The sequence below is a fragment of the Vombatus ursinus genome, unplaced genomic scaffold (assembly GCF_900497805.2).
Source record: "Vombatus ursinus unplaced genomic scaffold, bare-nosed wombat genome assembly UNPS02005659.1, whole genome shotgun sequence".
NCBI lineage: Eukaryota > Metazoa > Chordata > Mammalia > Diprotodontia > Vombatidae > Vombatus > Vombatus ursinus.
In genome coordinates this window covers 21,607,799-21,630,039 of record NW_020945437.1, presented here as the reverse complement: position 1 = coordinate 21,630,039, position 22,241 = coordinate 21,607,799, and the positions used below count along the sequence as shown (strand labels likewise).

Genomic DNA, 22,241 nt, shown 5'->3' with positions numbered 1-22,241 from the left:
GAGACCTTCCCATCTGCCTTGCAGCTAAAACCTTCCATATATGTTATCTCCCCCTTATTATGTGAACTCCTTGAAAGCAGGGATTGTCCTACTTTTATATTTTCTCATGGTTTCTTATAGAGATCCTCATAGGGCATGGACCCTAACCCCTTGCTATCCTGGTTAGTACTCTCCTTTTAGTGTATTCTATTTTGTTGATGTCCTTTCTAAATTGTGCCATCCAGTATTCTCCATGTAGTTTGGCGCAGACAGTGGACAGTGACACCATCACCTCCTGTGTTCTGGAGACTGTGCTTCTAATGCAGTCCAAGAATGAATTAACTTTTTTGAGCACCATATTACACTGTTGATTCTTATTGTATTACAAAACCCAGGTCTTTTTCACACAGACTGTTGTTGTCTCCCCTTGTCAGAAATAACATTTCTCTGACTGTAATATAGACCATGCAGTATTATTTTGTCCCCCAGCACTAATGAAAGCAAGATTTTTTTTTTGTACTTTGGAGTTGGCATTATGGTGACTCTTCAGTTACTCAAGGGACTAGATAATATTCTCTTTCCTTATGGCTTCCTTTCCCAGGCTTGCAAAATCAAGGAACGTTCTTGAAACCAAGCAGCCAGTTATAGAGATAGGGTGACTACTTCCCTTCCCTGAGGTGGAATCGAGATGTTTTGTGTTATTTTTAAAAGCCCCAGAACTCCAAAACTTTATTCTCCTGCTAAGTTACAAAGGGAACGTTATTGCACTGTCTTGATGTAGCAAGGGCTCTGAAATTTTATTTGGATAACACTGAAGATTGGAGGAAATGTGACTCTGTCTGTGTGTTTTAAGCCCCTAAGGTAAGATCAGAAATCGTCTGGGGCAGTAAGAGCCAAATAGTTGAAGTCATACATTAATTATGGTCATGAATCATTTTTATTTTCAAAGTCTTAACCATTTGACAAGGTTGTTTGCATAGTACCAGTGAGTTTCAGACAGCACTTTCTTCCTTCCCCCTCTCTTTTTAAAGCAATAGACTATTTTGTTGTTTCCTCTATCAGCAGATATTCCAATTAGGAATGCTGTGAAACTCTTACTGATTACCAGGAATTTTACCTATGATGATTTTTATTTCTCCAGATTAGTGTTCCTTAATTTATTAGCCATTTATTTTGAATATAATTATCTTCTTTAATTAAAAATGTTCATTTATCAAGCATATATCTTTTTCTCCCCACATCACCTTCCTCTACTATGAAAAAAAGAAAAACAAAACCCTTGTAACAAATAATCATAATTAAAACAAATTCCCGTATTGATATTTAAAAAAATTGTGTCTCATTCTGCATATTACTGTATCACTCTTCTGTTAGGAGGTTGGTAGCATTTTTCGTTATCAGTCATCTGGAGTCATAATTAATCATTGTATTGATCAGAGTTCTTAACTCTTTTAAAGTGATTTGTTTTTACAATATTGATGATACAGTATAAGTTGTTCTAATTCTTTTCAGTTCACTCTGCATCATTCCATATATGTCTTGCCAGAATTCTCTGATACTAGATCTTAATTTCTTACAGCATAATAATATACCATAACATTCTTTTGCTATAATTGTTCAGCTGTTCCTAAATTGACATGCACCCCCTTGGCTTCTAGTTCTTTACCATATCAAAAGTTTATCTTTTAGTGAAATGGTTTGCATAGCTTAGAAAAGTTAAATTATTGATTATTTTGAAATCAATGTACTCATTCATTTCCTAAGCATTTTTTTTAGTACCTTCTCTTTGCTATCTGCAATACTTGGTACTGAGAGAGTTAAAAATACTAATAATCTTTTGTGTTTGTATGACACCTCATGATTTACAAAGCACTTTCCTCACAATATTCATTGGAAGTAGGTGCTTCAGTCATCTAGTCAACAAGCTTTAATTAAATGCCTATTATGTGCCAGACCATGTGCTAAGTGAAGGGAATACAAAAGAAGGCAAAAAAAAAAGAGGCCCTAGTCACAAGGATTTTAAGTGTTACTATTTTAAGTGTTATTATTTGATAATTGAGGACACTGAGGCACAGCAAGGTTAAGCAACTTATCGTTACAATGCTAATAAATGTCATAGGTAGGATTTGAATTCAGGTCTGTTCATTTCTACTTCTAATACTTTTTTATTACATCACATTGTTCTCAAGAAACTTAAAATTTTATAGCTGTGACACAAAATATACATATAGCCATACATATATAAAATACCAGTTATAATATGAATAAGGAGAGTACAAAGTGCTATGCTATCATATGAAGGAAATAACACTTCTAACTGATGCTATCAGGGAAGACTTTATAGAAGCAGTAGCATTTGAACTCAGTCTTGAAGGAATGATAGAACGGAAAGAGACCATTCTGTATATAGAGCTCACAGAAGATGTGGAGGAGGGAAAGTATGGGCTCTGTTCTGGGATGGTAGAAGAGTTCTTCCTAATCACTGATCTGCAGTAAAATTTTACTAGGTCATAGGATTTTAACTGCCAAAGATCCTTACATTTGAAAACAAAAATGTTTAAAAATCTGACTCTTCTCCTTCCCCCATACCCTCTTCTTGCAGGTTTCTGCCCCACTGAGAAGCCCAAGATAGTGGTAAGGCGGCAGAGAATAATATGATTCATAGAGAATTTAGAAATCCTTCCATTCATCAATCTAGTTTGGGTGAGGAACTCTTTCAGAGAGTACATGAGAGGGAATTAGATGAGGGAAAGCTGAGAAGCCAGCCACCTTTTCTTTACCTTTTTTGGACTTAACTCTGTACTCATGGATCTAGATGGATCTGGGGACCATTGTGTCATTACAGTAAGGAACCTGAATTCTGTTCTTTTAAATATACTAAAGTACAGCACTGAGAGACAGCATAGTTGTTGCAGGATTTGAAAGCAAACAAACAAACCAAAAGAAAAAAAAAAACACCACAACCAGAAGTTTGGAGAGTAGGGTAATGCTTCTTCAATGGGATTCCTTGGGAATCCTGAGAAAACTGTTAAATGTCTCTATCCATTAGGAAAATAGGGATAATGAGTAGTAATGAGCTAAGGAATTATCTGTGGCCATATAGCAGTTTATGAAAATGCAAAGTTCTGTGGAAATGGGTAAGTGCATGACTTTATAATCTTATTGTTGGCAGAGCAAACAGCTCTATTAGATCTGTTGTAAAGACATCTTTGTTGCAGAAATAGCATTTGATCTGGAGTGGTGATCATTTTTATGATGTGTAAGTATATAAAGAATACATGAAATGGGGCAGTCTTAAAAGTAGAGTTCTCATCTGATTTACCTTTTTAACAATTAGCCTTGATTTTGGCCAAATGTTGAGATGAGGCTTTATTATGGACCTAGTAGCTATTTTGAATCTTATTCCTATGCGCCAACACCTTTTACATTGTTACCTCTTGTTGCTTATCCCTTTCTACTGGACTTTTTCTTTTTCACCCCACTCCCTTTTTTGGTAAAAGTCCTAGCTGACTTATTCGGGACTTTAGAGTGGGAGCATGTTATTTTTTAGCATTAAGTAAATATTATTCAGTAATAGTCACATTGTTAGCTATTGACTTTAGACAAGTCATTTCTCTTTTCTGGGCTTTAGTTAGCTCATCAGCAAAGTGCAGGGCTTAGACTAGTTGATATCTAGCACCCTTTCCAAGTTTAAAATTCTTCAAATGTATGATTTTATAATACTGTCACCTATTAACGAACATTACTGCTTATATTTTGGTCCTAGGGGTTGTTATATGAAAGAAGGATTAGATACTTAATCTCCAAATTGGACAAAAATAAGACCATCAAATGGAAATTACATGGAGATTTTAGCTCAATATATGGAAGAGCTTCCTAACAATAATAAAGTTAAAGAATCTCAGATTTGAAATGAATGTTAGAAAGCATTTAGTACAACCCAGGTCTGTACTTAAATGAAAATCCTTTTTTTTTTTTTAATTTTAACAATCCCCCCCCCCCAGTCATATTTAGCTAATTTCTCAGATTAAATCTCTATTAAGTATGGAGTGTTGTGCCCTGAGTATTACTTAAGTTGCCTATTTCAGAAGTCTTCAAGTGAGGGCTTGATGATCTCTTGTTGGTACTATCATTGAGTAGGTTCTTGTGACAGATAGGAGTTATATTAGATAACTTCTGAAGCCTTTTTTAGTTCTATTGTTTTAAAATTCATTCCCTGTAATTTTATTTCTGTCACTGAGAATGAGCTATGTATGTTGAACTCTCTCAGGATAGCCATTCCTCCCCCCATTGAAATATGCTGAAGACTGAAGAAGTTGATCGTTTTGTTTCCTTGAATTAATAGACACACTATTCTGCCATGTTTATATCTTTTTAGCTTATGAAGTAGAATAGTGTAGACAGTATTGGTTTCTGAGTCAAATGACTTGAGTTGGGGGTCTGATGTGCTATGATGTTCATGTATGACCTAGGGTAAAAGTTAGCTTCACAGTGTCTCAGTGTTTTCCTCTATACAATGGAAATAAAAATACTTGTTTCATCATCTTTATAGGCTTGTTATGAAAAAATATTTTGTTACGTGCTGTATTATTATCTTTGTTCTGACTTTGGTACCTTTTGTTGGTCAGTGGGATAAATGATCATATCCTCATGAGCCCAACCCAGTGAGAGGTACTTTGTCTGGAGCCCTAGGTTGGAGCCCTACATCTGACATTTCTCAGCAGGCTCAGTGACTTCCATTCTTTGAGCCTCATTTTTCTTACCTGTAAAATAGGAATAATAATCCTTGAACCAGCTTCCTCACAGCAGATTGTAGTGAGAAAAGTGATCTCTTTGTAAACTTGAAAGGGTAGGAAAACCATGAGTTCTCCTCTCCTTTCCTCTGCTGGGTCAAGAAGCTGGGTTTCATTCACTGTAACTTTTATTTGCAGGCTTCACAGAGCTCAGTGTGCAATTAAACAGACTCAGGTGACTGTTCAGAAAATCGGGAAGGAGATTGAAGAAAAACTACGACTTACATCCACAAGTAATGAGTTGGTAGGTTTGGGTATTTTTCCTTCTTAGAACTTCTTGATTTCCTGGTGGTCTCAGCACATTCTTTGGAATGGGGTGGAGAAGGGTGGGCCAGAACTTTCCAACTAGATTTTAAGTTGGCTTTTAAAGGTTCAAGATGAACTATCTCCTCTGTTAACAACATAACAAGCTGGTGCTACTGGAGGAAGCTTTGGAATACATCAGAATTATACAAGAGATGATAAACAAGCAATCTGATTTATTCCTTTTTAAATGTGAATCATAAGCATAACTGTATAGTGAGTGAAAATAGCTGCTGAGAGAAAAAGAGGCTGAACCTTAGGAAGCAGATGACTTTAAAATTTGCTTGGACAGGGTAGAATTGATAGTTTTAGATCTGCATTTTCCCTGGACAAAGAAACTGATGATCCTTTTTCAGAAATAGAGAAACCGCAAATAAAACCAACAGGATTAAGATAAAGTGTGGCCCTAGGCTTGTTACTTCTCCTTTGGAGTCTCATTTTCTTTCCCTATTATGGTGTAGTGGAAAGAACATGCATGTATATGGATTTAGAAGACCTGGGTTTGAATTTTGGTTCTTCCACTTGTCACCAGTTTGACCTTAGACAAATCATGTAATCACCCTATGGCTGTTTCTTCCTCTGAAAAATAAGAAATTTGACTAAGTCATGAGTCAGCAGCAATGAGCTAAGAGTGATTTTTAACAGTTTTAAATATAATAGCAAAATTTTATTCAAAAATATAAAAACCATTCTTAGCTTGAAGGCCCAAACAAATCCAGGCCCCTGGACTTGATGATCTCTCTGGTTCCTTTTAGTTCTAGAATGTATCACTAAATTATCTCTAATTATCTTTTTAGCTTTGGTTTCTAATTTTATGTTAGCAACATTATATTACTTACTGATGTTTGAATACAGTGTGGACTTGTAGTTGGGAGATTTGGGCTAGAACCCTTTGAATCCAGTGCAGAGAACACTGGATTGAGATTTAAGAACGGAAGGAGGATAGGATATTTCTATATTTGAGGCACCTAATACAGGAAATTGTTTCCTCTTAACTTTCCCTTCACCTTCCATGTATTGCTTTGTGTGAACTGTCTTCTCCAGGTCTCTGTTTCCTCATCTTTAAAATTAAGGATTTGGACTAAGCACAGAGTGGAATGAGAAGTCCATTAGCTCTAAAGAGTTATTCTTCCTTCTTGTCACTGCCTTCCTTGGGGTTTGTCAAATCACCAAAGACAGATCCTAGTACATTTAGCCAACTAGATTGTTGAACAGTAGCTTGTTATGTTCCAGGTCTCTATGACTTAGGGGGGCTGTGCACGTGACTTGAATCACTTATACCAAGAGGCCTAGTAAGGGCTCGGTGGTGTGCACATCAATCTGCTCTTGGTCTTAAACCTGGCATATTCCCTCCAGCCTGGAGACCATATTTTATGCTTAGTGGTAAATGACCTGGACTGATAGATGGTGTGCTTTGGGGGAACAGCACATGAAGCACCTTTTTAAAAAAAAAACAAATAAAGCAGTCAGGACAAAAATCCTAGCAACTCTAAGTTAGAGCAAGTATGGTAATGCCAGGATCATGAATTGATCAGTAGGTTGTAATATATCCAGAGGTCTATTGAAGATAGCACCAAACAGCTATGAAAAGAAGGCTGACTTCTCATATCAGGCAAACTTGAGGAGTGTATCCACTACAAAACATCTGCAAAATTATATCTATAAGTAGAAGCTTTTTGCTTGTAACTTGTCCCTTGGTCTAACATAGTATCTTCCATTCACTTGTATTACCATTTTTCCCGGGCTCTTGGCTACTACCCTTCTTTTAGGGGATATCTATACCTAGGTTTGCATTCCTACCTATGTTTTTTGTCTTGGAGTATAAAAATTTCCTAGTTCTTCCATAGCTCCCATTGCCTATGATTTTTTAAAAAAATTTTAGAAATAAATTATGAACTTGAAAAATATCAATATGAATATTTCTTTATAGAACAGAGAAAGATGACACTGTCCAACTCGTCTTTAAATCTCTCCTGAACTTCCTTCTTCATATTTTCAAAAATATACTGGGGGTAGCTTTGATAATCTAGAGCTTTTAGACTCTCAGTCCCTTGATGAAGCCAAGGCAACAGCCTAAGAATCCATATCAGTTCTTATAAATTATTATTTGCTCCTTCCCGCCTTGGAGGGCAACTGTACAGGCCATTAGGCAGCCTAGAGTTCAGCTTGTAGGGAGGACTGCCCAAATCCTTTGTTGCTCAGGTACTTACTGGAAACTGGTAGAAGACCAGAGGTGAGCATCATATTTACAATAGGTAGAACCATCTTTGTACCAAGTATCAGAGATGTTTTAAGTGTCCAAATAAATTAGAAAATGCCCAGGTGGTGAGAGTTGGCCTTGTTGCGGGGATGGGAGGTTTAATAAAGACGCTACCCACAGGGAGACCAAAGACTTTATTTACAATAAAGATGTTTAAGATGGTAGTGAAGAGACTTATCATATTCTTAAATAGACCATTTCTACTTAACAGTGGAGGCATTATGGATCCCAGTAATCTGTGTGCTTAGATTTTTTAATAACCCACCCAAGGATGGAAATCTTAGAATGCAACAACAGAGAATGTCCTTAGGTTGGGTGCTCAGTGACTGCCAATGTGTAGTATGTTAGATGGTAGCTTCAGAAAAGTTACAGCTTCAAGGGCCACTGCTTGGAGTGCCTTATAGAGGCAGCCAGGTGGTACAGTGGATAGACAACTGGGCCTGGAGTCAGGAAGACCCAAGTTCAGAGTTGGCCTTAAGATACTTACTAGTTTGTGATCCTGGGCAAGTTCATTTAACTTCTGTCTGTCTCAGTTTCTTCAACTATAAAATGAGAGTGCTAATAGAATTTACCTCCCAAGATTATTGTGAGGATCAAATGAGAAAATATTTTTAAAAGTACTTAGCTCAGTGCCTGGCAGGAGTTCATCCTGCATCGTAGTGGACGTGGACTAGACTCCAATTTCGCCAGCCCTGAAAAACTGAAGGTTTGAGCTCTGCTCCCTGAGAGTGAAGGTGGGAAATGACTGCATAGCTTAATAGCAGTGGGAGTAGTGGAGGAATCTTCAACCAGCATGATGTTATCAGTATGATGATGGAGGAAACCATAACAAGGTACACATCGTCTAGATTATGTCATACAGTATCATGACAATATGTAGGAGAATTTGATACCAGTGTGGAAGCACTGTGAAAATATTTCCAGGTCGAAGTGACTTACTCTTAATTCTCCTAGAGAATGGAGATTGTGGGGGGTGGGGAGGAGAGCAGGGAAAGCATTAGCTAAATCAGTGACACTATACCTGGGGGCTGGATGACATCCCCAACTATTACCACCATATCAGAAAAACTTTGGGGGTGACTATCTTATTCAGTTCCCGGTATTCCATCATAAGGTGCCGACTCCTAATGTGACCTTCCACACTGGCCACACCTGATGATTATATGAAGATGTGGCATGGTGGAGAATTCTGATGTTTTTCACGTATGCTGTAAGTGTAGTGATTTCAGCAGTAGTTTGGGGAACTAAGTTGGTTTTTAAACGTACAGGATGTTTTGAACAGATAAGAGAATTGGGGTTCCAATTATTTTTTTCCTACCCTAACTAGTGCCACTCCCCACAAACCTAACACTACCAGATGACCTCTCATCTCTTACTTGAATATTTGTGGTACAATGGAAAGAGTTCTGGACTTGCATCCTGGGACCAGAGTCATAATGCTGACTCTGCCACTCATTGCCTTTGTGCCTTTGTGCCTGCCACTCACTTCCTGTCTCCATACCTTAATTCCCTCATCAGTAAAATGAGGGCATTGGACCATATGACTATTGAGACCCGCTTTGACTCTAAATCTTTGGTCCGATGGTCCTGAGATTTATCTCTCATGTGGTGTCTTATTCCAAATTGCCTACTTCCTTGGGCTTTCTTATTTCTAACCCACCTGACTTCTTGTATCTACATTGTAACAGAGTAGACAAGGAACTTATTTTTAGAGGGTCAGACCTGCCTAATTCCCACCTAAACTCACTAGAACAGAGATATAATTCTCTTATCCTCATTGCATAGGGTAACACGGGTCCTCAGTTAACTTCCTCAACTTTTCACTCTGATCAGATTTTTATCTTCCTGGCCCCCAGACCTAAGAGATAGTAGGGTAGTCTCTGTCCAAAATGGAAGGTAGGAAATGGAGTTAGAAGTCCCTTTCATTCCAGTTCCATTGCTTCTTCTCTGACTTAGACCTAATAGCTCCTATTTCCTCAGGCAACGAGATTAAATTGGGATCCTCGCCCCGAATGACCTACCCCCCATATCATTTCAGGGAAGCTAAGTGCCAATATCCTTGCTGCCTATCCTTGCTGTATTAAGGCAAAATAAGTTTCATTTTGTTAACCTTTGAGTGACTTGTGAGTGCCTCATTTTATCCCAACACTGAACCAGAATTAGAGTGCTGGATATTATTGCTACCTAGGAGACACTGTTCTGGGGCTATCCATTGGCCTCCAGTCACTGATATCATGTGATTTGCTCAACCCCTCTGGACCTAAGGCCTGTGTAGAATATGTGGTACCCACAATATGTTTTTACAGACAGGCATGCATGTGTCCCACTTGTCAGTAATTCCTCCATAATTGACTCCCCAACATAGGATGTTGGAGATTTTCTTAGAACTTAGAGCTGGAGATCGTCAATTTATCACCTTCATTTTATTGAGGTTCATATACCTTATAACTAAAAGAACTAGGAGAAATTCCTGGCCTTGGTATTAATACCTGTTCACAGATTCCCATTCTGTTACTTTACTGTGTGACATCATTAGGCAAGTACTTTAACCTCTCACCTTTCTCCTCTTTAAATGAGATTAGGTGAGATTAGGAGACATCTAAGGTCCCTTGGTAAATAAATAAATGAATAAAGCATTTATAAAGAAATTGCTGTATGCAAAGTCCCAAGCTAAGTTCTGGGAATACATTTAAGAAAAGTGCTGATTCTCTAGGAGCTCATATTCTAATGGGGATGATGACAAAGTCCCCCATTAGAAAGGGGTTTGGGGATTCTTTCAGCTGCAGGTCAACTGGAAAGGCCCTTAAGGTGCAGCAGCAAAGCACATAGTAATTCTCTTTCTGTAATGTCATTTCTACTGATCAAATCCCACTCCATTCTGATGTTGAACTGCATGACAGTGCCAAAAACTTTTTGAGTCTTTAGCCAATATGTCTGTAGCACCTCCGGAAGAGGTGTCTTTCTGCATTTCCTCAGTGGTTTCTCCCCAGGATGATGGTAGTGGGCACTGTACTGAAAGTATTGCTACTTCCAGGGATCTTGGGTTCAGGATCCCTTCTAGCTCTGAATCTAAGAGACAGCCAAGGTTAGCGCCCGGAGGGCTAGACTTGCAGTCAAGAAATCTAGGTTTGAGTTGTGTGAGCATGGACAAATCACTTAAACTCTCAGAACTTATTTCCTCATCTGTAAAACAGGGATAATAATACTTGCCCTCTCTACCTCCTAGGGCTGTGAGGAAATCACTGTTTACCCTTAAAAGTATTATATACTGTAAATTTGAGTTATTATCCTATGAACTTATACTAAGGATGATCTGATTATTACTTTGGAAACTTACCAAAAATGTTGTTGGGAGGGTTGTCACTGTGAAGCAATTCTGCTGAAATAGAAATAGGAATTGGAATCAAATATGTTTCTAAACTATCTCCTCTTTTATGAAAGTTAATGAATCCTACCATTCTGTGACTGCATTCTAATAACGAATCCAGTTCCAGGCCTTATCTTTTAAAGTGGCAGAGTAGAAAAAAAAAAAGGCAAACTAATTTTAACTTTCTTTTGTAGCTTTCTTTTTGTAGCTTTTCTTTTGTAACTTTCTTTTTGTATTATTCCACTTATTTCAGAATCTCTGTCTAGGAATAATTCTAGGTTTCTGACTTCTTGTTTCCTCACCTAATTCAGATCTGCCAAATTACTTTTGGTAACAGTATATGATTTGTTTCATAGTGGAAAAATATGTTTAATTTTGTTTTTATTAAACATAACTGGTAACATTTTACAAAGAGCAGATTGACAGACTATGTGATTTTAAAACGTGTAGTTTAACAAGTTCACTATGTAGCTCAGTGCTGCCTGTCCCACATTAGATTTCCTTATCCTTGCTTGAGGTATTGAATTAACTCTCAGTTATCCAAATATTGATATTCATGTTGTGGTTTGTTTCTGGTAAGAATTTTGAATCCTGTGTCAGTCACACCCCTATTCTTCCTTTTTATAATGGCAGAAAACTACCATCCTCCACTGCTGGGCTCTAGTTTTTTAGAAATTAGAATTAACATTAACCAAAGTAAACAAAATTAAGATAATAAACTTGCTCCACACATGCACGTACACACATATGTATGGAGATATGTACATATCTCCATGTGTGTATATGTAAATCTCCAGTTATATATCACCATATACATAAACACATAGACATACATGTCTCCATATATGAAGCCATATTTTTGTGTGTGTATTAGATTTCAAAGCAAGATACTTTTAAAGTTTCTCCTATTGTAGTAATATAATAAATAGAAGTCATAAAGTTCTCTTTCTCTGAGGTGTGAGACTTCATCATTTTGGGAGGTGTGGCTAATGTTGCTGTGTTCTTAAAACCTGTTCGAGATAGAGAATGTCTTTGGGCAGGTTTTACCAAGCTGCAAAGTACAGATTCAATAACAGATTGTGTCTGTTCTCTCAGGACCAGCCTGTCTAAGTAAAGTGAAGGTAATTGCTAAATATTTGACTAATTTTTTCAGCCACAGTACCACATAAAGGTAATAAAATAATAACTTATATTTATATTGCACTTCAAAATATGTAAAGTTTTTACATGTAATTTGGGTCTTACAATAACCCTATAAGATCTTTTGCGTATGAGCTGAATTTTGTATGTGAGGTACATGAGACTCACAGAGACTGGTGACTTGCCTTTTTTTTTTTCCTTTGCTAGGCAATGGGGTTAAGTGACTTGCCCAGGGTCACACGGCTAGTAAGTGTCAAGTGTCTGAGGCCAGATTTGAACTCAGGTCCTCCTGACTCCAGGGCAGGTGCTCTATTCACTGTCCCACCTGGCTGCCCCTTGGTGACTTGTCCATGGCTACATTGTTAGAGTTGGTATCTGAACATAGGTCACCAAGTTCAGCTTTTCACTGCACTGTATTGTATCTACTAAGGTAATGAAAAGCTTCACTGTGTCAATGAAACAAGATCCACACCAAGGGAAATTATAGGTCCTTGAAGTTTTTGTTTTATTTTGTTTTGCTCTGGATTTTTAGTAAGTTTTTATTGATTTCTCTTTATTTTTTTTTAAAACACCACCCCATTCCCTGCCTAGAGACCATCTGATAAAATTAATTTGTTGTTGTCATTTCAGTCATGTCTGACTTTTTTTTTTTTTTAAGTATCTGACTCTTCATGGGGTTTTCTTGGCAAAGATACTGGAGTGGTTTACCATTTCCTTCTCTAGCTCATTTTACAGATGAGGAGCTGAGGCAGACAGGGTTAAGTGACTTGCCCAGAGTCATACAACCAGTAAATTTCTGGGGTTGGATTTGAACTCATAAGATGAGTCTTCCTGACTCCAGGCCCAGTGCTCTATCCACTGTACCATCTCATTGCTGTATGATATAATAAATAGTAATTTTTTCAAAGACAAAAACAGAGGAAAAGCCCCCATAACAGATCAGTACATTAAAAAGAATCAGAAAATATGTGCAATGTACAACATTTGTGGACCTCTCACCTCTCTAAAGGAATGGTGTGGGTATATCTTCTCATTTCTTCCTTTGAGGCATGCTTGTTCTTTAGGATATTAAATACAGTTTTGGTTTTCTTTTGTTTTTTTCTGGTTCTTTTTGTTCACATTTTTATTGTCATTGTATATATTGTTTTCTTGCCTCTTCTTAATTCACTTCATCAGTTCATGTGTCATAGGTTCCCAAAGTGGGTGGTACCACCCCAGGGGAGTGGTAGTAGCCTTGGGTGACACAAATTGGAAAAAAAAATTTAAAGGGTTAAAGAAAGATTTCCGGGGGGACTCTGAGTAAATTTTTTTTTTTTGAAAAGGGGGCAGTAAGCCATATAAGTTTGGGAACCTCTGAGTGATCTTTCCATGATTCTTTGTATATGTCATATTCATTATTTCTTGTAGCACAGTGATTTTCCATTATATTCATGTACCAAACTTTATTTAGCCGTTGTCCAGTCATTGGGCATTGACTTCAAAAGTTTTTTGATATTACAAAGAGTGCTGCTATAAACATTTTGGTATATATGGGAACTTACTCCTTATTAGTGGCTTCTTTGGCCAACTAATGGACTCTCTGGGTCAATGAGTACAGACACTTATTTGCATAATTCCAAATTGTTTTCTAAAATACTGATCCATAACTGCACCAATAATGTACTAGTGTGTCTGTCTTTCTATAACCCCTCCAACATCGACTATTCTCATCTTTTGTCATCTTTTCTAGTTTGCAAGGTATAAAGACTCAAGAATTGTTTTGATTTTCATTTTTCATTTATTCATAGAAATTTGGAGCATTCTGTCATATGATTGTTGTTTGCAGTTCTTTTGGGAACTGTTTGTTAATAACCTTAATAATAACCCTTAACCATTGTTGGGGAATGGTTTTTCTTCTATCTCTCTATCATTTATTTTATAGATATGTATATCTTGGATACCTAACCCTTATCAGTGCAAAGTTACTTATTTTGTCTTGTGCAGTTGCCTCTAGTCCTTGTTTGGTTAAAAATACATCTCCTACTCATAGCTGTGAAAGGTATATGATCTGCTTCTCTTCTGATCTTTTTATAATATGACCTTTGATATTAAGTATTATATCCATTTAGAATGATTAAGGAATATGGTATAAAATGTTGATCTAAGCATAATTTCTGCCAGACTGCTTTCCAGTTTTCCCTAGCAGTTTTTATCAAATAGCTAGTACTTTTCTAAATAATTTGTATTTTCTGGTTTATCAAACACTGTTTTTGCACTCCATTGTTTCTGATTATTTCTTGTCTAGTCTCTTCCACTGATTCTCCTTACTATTTTTTAGTCACCAAATGGTTTTGATGACTCAAGTTTGAAAGTGATATTGCCCCCACTGTCTTCTTATTTCACTTGATATCCTGGAGGAGGTGACACTTCAGCTAAGTCTTTTTTACATCACCAGAAGTTTTTTTAGTATACCTTCCTCACCACTCCCAGTGAGCCACTCCACATGACAAATATTTTTTAAAGAAAAAAAGAAAAAGAGGAAGAAGAGGAAAAAAATCAGTAAAACAGATCAATACATAGAAACAGTCTGAAAATATATAAGGTGTATTACACTCGTAGACCTTCTACCCCTCAAAAGTGTTGGGCTGGGAATATCTTCTCATATCTCTTATTTGGTGCCATGCTTGTTCTTTTTCATTTTTCAGATAAATTTCAAGGAAGCCAGGTATACTAAGAGGGAGACTGTCATGTTTTATTCTTGCTAGGGATTGCCAGAGCATTTGTCAACTGAACCCTCTTTATAGGAGGGTCTCACAGAGTCTGCCTCATCCAACTTGTACTAATAACGGTCAACTTCTCTATTTTCTTCGGCTTACTGTTTTAATGGATTGGTAGTACCATCTGTTTAGAATCAGTATCTCAGAACTGTGAAAGAAAATATTTTAGGTGAGAAATGGTTGTTCCAAACTGTTCTGTATTTAGCTGCCAAAAATAATTTTTGATGGCAACTGGCTCATCTAGTTTATTCCAGCGTTTTTCATTGATGGTTTTCCATTATCTCTAAGTCACAGATAGACTGTTTTCTATTGGCCACAGTAATAATGACTAATGAATTTATAGAGCTTTTCAAAGTGCCTTATGTTTATTATATTTGATCCTAACAGTCCTGTTGTTGGGTAATAAAATGTATTATTATCCCCATTTTTTAGGTCAAGATACTGAGCTTCAAAGGTTAAGTGATTTGCCCAAGGTCACTGAACTACTTAGGTAGCACAGCCAAGGCTTGGGGGTAAACCTTCTGTTTCCAAAACCCTATGTATATTCTTTTCACTATACTGCTTTCTTTCTTTCTTCTTCTTGTTTTTTTTTTTTTTTTTTTGGTGAGGCAATGGCGATTAAGTGACTTGCCCAGGGTCACACAGCTAGTAAGTGTCAAGTGTCTGAGGTCGGATTTGAACTCAGGTCCTCCTGATTCCAAGGTCACACTCTATCTACTGTGCCATCTAGCTGCACCCCCACTATACTTTCAATCCCAGTTCTGTCAGTTCTACTATAATGTGTGTTTTGAAGAAGCAAATTTGTTCTAATACTGTTGTTGTTTATTCTTTGTTCTTATGCAATTAAAATATGAAGGAACATTTTGAGTATTAGTCCAATTTTGAGTTTGCTTCTGCATGTTTTCTTCCACAAGAAATAGAATGCAAAAACTGTGCTGCTTCACAATAACTCAAGCTATAACCCTTCATACACCCACTTCCACAACCTTTTTCAAAGCAAAGTACCATATTTATTGTATATTTTCTGGTCCAATAGGAGCAGTGCTTGGAAAAGGGCTGGTCAGCAGCACCTGCCCCTTCTTTACCCTTTTCATTGTGGCCAGAGGCCTGGAGTTACGGCCCACCCAACTTGCTTATGCAGCCCTAGTTTCACATTAGTGGCTGAGGCCACTGTTTATTGTAGTTAACCATTTAACAAAAATAAAAGTGTGGTACCATTTTTTTTAGGTCTTTTTTTTTAAAATATGTTACTGGTGAGATTTTTGAATATTCTTCCTCTTACCCATTTATCCCCATAAGCCCTGGGGTTTTTATTGCATGATTTTACATAGCATGATCCATTTTTGGGAATGCATATATCACATTATAGTAAAACTGACTGTACTTCTCAGATTGTGTAATTACATGGCATACTTGTAAATATGTCTCAACATACCTTAAATGATGGGTGCAAATTCACTTTAGAGAAAAATTGTTGGGTCCCTGGGTTGTGTTATGAGATGGGGAAGACCTCTGAATAATACACAGTATCTTTGAATACAAGGATTGGTAGAAAGAACACTGCCTAACCTCTTTAATTCTAATCCCATCTCTGCTACTGGGGCTTTTTAAATTGGGCTAAAGCACTTTACTTTTTTGAATGTAAGTTCCTTGAGAACAGTGACTTTTCCACATTTGTTTTGCTTACTTTGATTGACCCTTGCTTCCCCCTCCTCAAGTAAGTTATGATGCCTTTATTGGGGAGTACTGAGCTTGACCCATAATGTCTACTATTCCTCTGAGTCTGCGTTGTACTCTCTTTCAGCCATGTCTGCCTTTTAGTTCCTTCTTTGCACTTCTTCTGTCATACTTGTAATTGTTTTCTGATTATTACTCCACACCTTTTTCATTTTCTCTGCCAGTTTCACGTGGTGGTTGTGGAGACAAATCATGTTATAACGGTAAAAATACTGGATTTAAAGCAGCAAGAGCTAGGTTCAAATTCTGTCCTTGATACTTTCTACCTTAGTGACCCTCAATAAGTCACATAGTTTTGCTAAGCATTAGTGTAAAATAGGGAGAATGATATATATACTACCCATCTGTAAAGACTCTTTAAGAGAAAATTGTTTTGTAAACTTTATATGTTTCTGTAAATATGAATTATTGTGAGGAAAGTGCTTTGTATACCACACTGAATCATAAAAAACCAGGAACTGCTATTTTTTTGTTTGTTTGTTTTATGGTTTGGACCAGGCCTTCACAGCATATGGCCCGCAGGTCGCTCGTGGCCTGCCAGAGGATTTCAGGCGACCTGTGAAAAATGTAGAGGATATGAAAGAAAGTAAAGATGTAAGAAGTGCTTTGTCTGTGCTCCTCTTAACCTGCCTTGCACTAGTCACTATTGTGCCTGTGATGTAACTTGATGGGTGGGTTGCCACTGCGCACTCTCTCTTGTCATTTAACCCGTGGCAACCAACCATCCTCTAGTCTGAGAGGAGCGATTTCATGATAAATAAAAATCTTAAGTAATAAGTGTGATTAATTGATATTAATTGAAAATTTCCTCTTTTAAAATATGGTTTATTTGCAAAATAGTTTAATCATTAATTATACCTTTACTTGGAAAGTGAGCCACTAAAAACCTTTCTGCAGTCCAAAGAAGTTTAGCCCATTTTAATTTTGGCCCCTACCTACTGCCAGGTTGTGCAGGTCTGGATGATGACGATGATGATCATAACAACAAGAACAACTAATATTTATATAGCTAATTTAAGGTTTGCAAAGAACTTGTTAACTCATTTGAAACAACCAGTATTTTAAATTTTCTTCACTCATGCAGATCACAGCTTATCTCTAATTATAGTCTTATAGAATTCCTTGAAGCGCTGAGAGGTCCAGCAACTAGCCCATGGCTGTACAGCTAATGTATCAAAGGAAGGACTTAAATTCAGGTCTTTGACTCTCTCCAGCTTTCTATCTCATATACCACATAATAATTATTTATTATCATCATGTTTATATAATAAGTAAATAAATAATTGACATTTTAAGTACTTCTGATCAACCACTACTATTACTCCTTTCTATTCCCCTCTCCCCTTCCTGTTGCACTTTAACAATTTGCAAGTTGTCTTCTCTAGTAGTATGCATGTTGGGAAATTTACAATTTGCAAGTTGTCTTCTCTAGTAGTATGCATGTTGGGAAATTTTTGATTTGTACGGACACTTATAGCCTAATATACTAGTATTGCTGTGAGTGCCCACACAAATGCCTTTTGATTAGAGTTAGTCCTGGATCACTTAAATTCTAGGCCTTGGGAACAGCATCAAATCAAAGTTGATGAAGTTTATTTTTATGGAAGGAGGCAGCTCTTCATCTGGGTTTCTTTTTGTTTGTTTTTTTTCTTCTTTTTGGGGGGGGAGGGGGAGTGGGAACAGTAGTGTTTCATGTGACTGAGAGAGTATGACGTTTTAATGAGTGGTTCTAATTCAAGCCAGTTAGTTTAAGTTTAGTATTGGAATTTATCAATTAACAAAAGGAGGTTTACTTAGCCACAACATAAAAAGGATAATCAGTAAGGTTTCTGCAGCACATAGCTCAGGCAGAAGTGAGCTCCCCTTGCTGCTTTATGGATGCCCTGTCTGGTCATCAGGACAAAGTATGGTGATGCACACAGTCTTAGGACATCTGCCAGATCTAATGAGCCCTGACTCCACATGAGTGGACCTTCTTATGTCTTTAGGTGACCTGACATCCACACCAGTACGGCCAGAGGCCACAAGGAAAATCTGTCAAGCTTTTGTGATGTTACTGTCTTTCAGGGAAAACAAAACTAGCTTAATTGATTTGGTGGAGGAAGTGAGAACTCTGATAGACAGTGATGTTGTCGTATGTCATCTCTTGGTGGCGGTGTCCTAAGAATGAATCTTCTGTAGTACCTTCCATTAAAATTGAATTTTTACTGGAAAATCATAATCTTGATGTTGCAAGGAGCCTGACATAAGCAGTACCAGGGGAATAAAGAGAGAGTAAAAAAAAAAAGCTAAACTAAAAAAATAAGAAAAACAGAAACAACCAAAAAACATTTTTTTAAAGCTCCCTGAAGGCGTGACAAAATATGGAAGAAAACAAAGCCCAGAAGTCTTAGGTTTTTCTTTGGACTTTGAGAATGACAGAGTCTCAGATCTTAGCTCTCTGATCTTTTGTGGTAGACAAGGACAAATCCTTGCAGGTAATGAAGCCATTATGATGAGCAGGAGGAGTACGAGGAATGTCAGGGTTGTCGACCAAATGAAGACACCTCTAGCACAGTCACTGATTCTTCATCCTATTTCCAGGGTTATCAGGTGACAGGGAGATGAGAACCCTCTTGCAGGTAGCATATCTTGGGATCTGAACTAATACTGAAGCTTGCCCCATATTGACACACACATTCCCTACCTCACCAACCAAAACCTCCCACTGCTTGGGAACTTCATCAGGGGGTTGATACCAAATCTTTATCCCTTTAGAGGCCTTTTCAGAGGATCTGCCCCCATCACAAGGGATGGGTAAGGTCTCTCCCTCACCTTCATTAAGGACTCAGGATTACCACTACATCAGCTAAGGCATTTCATTTCCTCCAGGTAATGAATACACATTCACCATAGTTATATAGAAGCAGTTTTGTCTCTCCCTTGCTGCTAAAAAAAATCAGGCACCAAACACACCCCTGAGGTTTTATCTCATACCCTGCAAAAGGGCAAAGATAATAAACAACAAATGGCAGTCGTCAACGTAGGAAGAATTCTGAAATGATAGGCACACGTTAATACTTTGTTGCAGTAGTTGTGAGATGGTATTACCATTTTGGAGAAGTAATTTGGAATTATGCAAATAAAGTGACTAAAATGTCCATACTCGTTCCAGAGACTTCGTTATTAAGCTTATTCTCCAAGGAAACCACTGATCAGAAGAAAGTCCTTATATACACCAAATTTATAGCAGTACTTTTTGTGATAGCAAAGAATTGGAAACAGAGTTGATGCCCATTGATTGGGGAATGGCTAAAGAAATTCTGGTACACGAATGCAGTGGAATAGTACTGTGTTTTAAGAAATGATGAATGTGATTAATTCAGAGAAACATGGAAAGATCTGTGTGAACTGATGCAGAGTGAAGTAGCCAGAACCCTCCAAAAATATACACAGTGGCTGCAGCAATGTAAATGGAATGAATAGTTACACACAAAAAAATAAAAAATGAGCATAGCAAAATTATGAAAGTCAAGCATTACTTGAATGAAGAGATATGAGAGTACACCCCCAACCCAGCCCTCTATGAAAATGAGAGTTCTATAAGTGTTGCTCATTGTACATGTTTTCAGAGTTTTTCAGTGTATTGATCAGTGGTGCTGATTTTTTTTCTTCTCTTCTTTTTTTAAACTTTAAAAAATACTCTTTGTTCTATGGGATGGCTCTTGGCGGGGGGACATTGGGGAAAAATGTGATAATGTAAAAAGCAAAAGTCATAAATAAAGACTTATTTTAAAAAGAATGTAAGGCAACTCTGAATATTATCACCCTTTCTTCACCCAGTCCCTCTCTGGGGAGGAGTTGTCTAAACCATCCCAAAGGAAAGTAAGCCTATCAGTTAAGACAGATCAAAGCGATTTCCCTGGAACCTTCTCAGGCGTCAAGGATCTTAAGGCCTCTGGCATAGTTACATCTTGTTCTTTTAGGGGCACTAACACTGGAAGGACATAGGCAAGCATGATTTCAAACGTACAATTTCCATTTACCAATAGAAGCCATGTGGACCCTACCAATATTAGAGGGGCCAGCTTGCCTAACCCAATGAATAATAGGCAACTCTGAACAAAGAGTAATTGTATGACCCTGTGTCATCTGTTGAGTGGCAACTAGGGCCCAGTAACTGGTGAGGAGCTGCTTTCCAGAAATGGCATGATGAGTGGCTGCTTTAGGGAATTGGGAATTAGAAGTTGGGGATAGGGAATTGGGAATAGGAAATTAGGGAATTCATTAGACTCCAGAGGTCTAATGAACATTTATTCTTACCATCCCATGGTATCTGCCAAAGGCTCCACTCATCCTGGTCTTTATGAACAAAGACCTCTAAAAACATGGGCCCCTGTCAAGGGGAGAGACTACTGGACAGCTTACTTTAGGTCTTTCAATGCTGTAGCCTGTTTTGGTCCAGCTAGAAAGAGGTAGACTTGCAAGTGACTTGGTATGTGAGGGCCTTCAGCACATAGGTGGGAAATATAAATTCTCCAAAACTGGAAGTAGCTAAGTGGGACAGTGGATAGAATGTTGGGTCTAGACTCAGAAAGGTCAGAGTTCAAATCTGACCTCAGACACTACTAGCTGTGTGATCCTGGGCAAGTCACTTAACCCCTGCCTGCATAAAACTGGAGAAGTAAATGAAAGACCACTCTAGCATCTTTGCCAAGAAAATCCCATGGACATTTGGTCCATGAAGACACAACTGAACAAAAAGCTGGAAGAACCCAATAAGCCTTTGAGTATCCCTCTTAGATTGAGGTTAAGTGTCATTAGCTAATTACGAACTGCCTAGAATACTCTTGATTTTCTTTACCTACCAAGGGTATATTCCTTGACTTGACTGAGTGGGCTGGACCCTGGATTTTCTTAAGATTGATATCTTACCCTTTTCCCATGTGTAGACAGCTAGTCTGCAAGGGTGTACAGGTGTCAGGGAAGACTAGAACCTCTGGTGTGAGGGCTACTGAGTTCTTTCAGGGTTGCTTATCACTTTTGGTATACAACTTGCTTCTCTACTCTCACCTGTGGCTCCAAGAAGCTGTAGAATGGGCAGTAGCCACATCCCAGTAAACTGTTTTGGCAGACTTGGCAGATGAGTGACACCAGTTGAGGGTAATTAGTAGGCCTTACATCTATTCATGTATTGGGGGGGCATATCTACACCAAGCATGTGAAGACTGCCGCCAGTGGAATGGGCAGATATGAACAGTTTGTTCTAATGGGCCATGAAAGCAGCAGAAACAGGTGCTGTGGAATGCTTAGAGCTTGATTAAATATCAAAGATGCTAAGTTGCCAGTCATCTTGACTTTTGTCTTGCCACTGGACTCCATTGACTCTGGAAGAGAGAGTGAGGCTGACGACTTCATGCAATTCTGCCTTACTTAAATCTAATTTATGCTGGTCAGATGATATCACCCATACCATTTTATGTTTTTTGCCTACATCAAAGTCATGTGGTGATGGGCAAGTGATGAAGCAGTAGGTGCAGATTCACTGGAAGCTGTAGTCACAACTCTACACATAGTTGGCCCAGATTATAGGGTGATCTCACTGGACTGAAGAAGCAACCTCATGGGTGTCTGAGTAGCCTTTTTTTTTTTTTTTGAATAATGGAAAGCTTGTTGTTTTCTTAAAATGTCACCATTATTATGTAGTAGATTGAACTGAACTTTCTTTTTCACACATACACATACACACACATACATACATATATATGCATATGTGCATTGATAATGTTAATATATTAGTTTTGTTATCATAAAGTCAAATGTCTATGTGAATTTGAACATTTAGGACATTAAACACTCAGTTTTCCCTTTAATAAATAGAATTTATATACCCTATGTACATTATTGATTTAATGGAAACATTTATA

General features: G+C 37.7%; 1 protein-coding gene across 2 annotated transcripts in view; it reads left to right on the top strand.

Moving 5' to 3' along the window:
• UVRAG (UV radiation resistance associated) overlaps window positions 1-22,241 on the top strand; it is a 463,865-nt gene that overhangs the window by 159,488 nt on the left and 282,136 nt on the right. For both annotated transcript variants that reach the window (XM_027848208.1, XM_027848210.1), the window contains one exon: window positions 4,911-5,016. In XM_027848208.1, coding sequence (XP_027704009.1) covers window positions 4,911-5,016 — 106 coding nt within the window. The remainder of the gene's footprint in view (window positions 1-4,910; window positions 5,017-22,241) is intronic.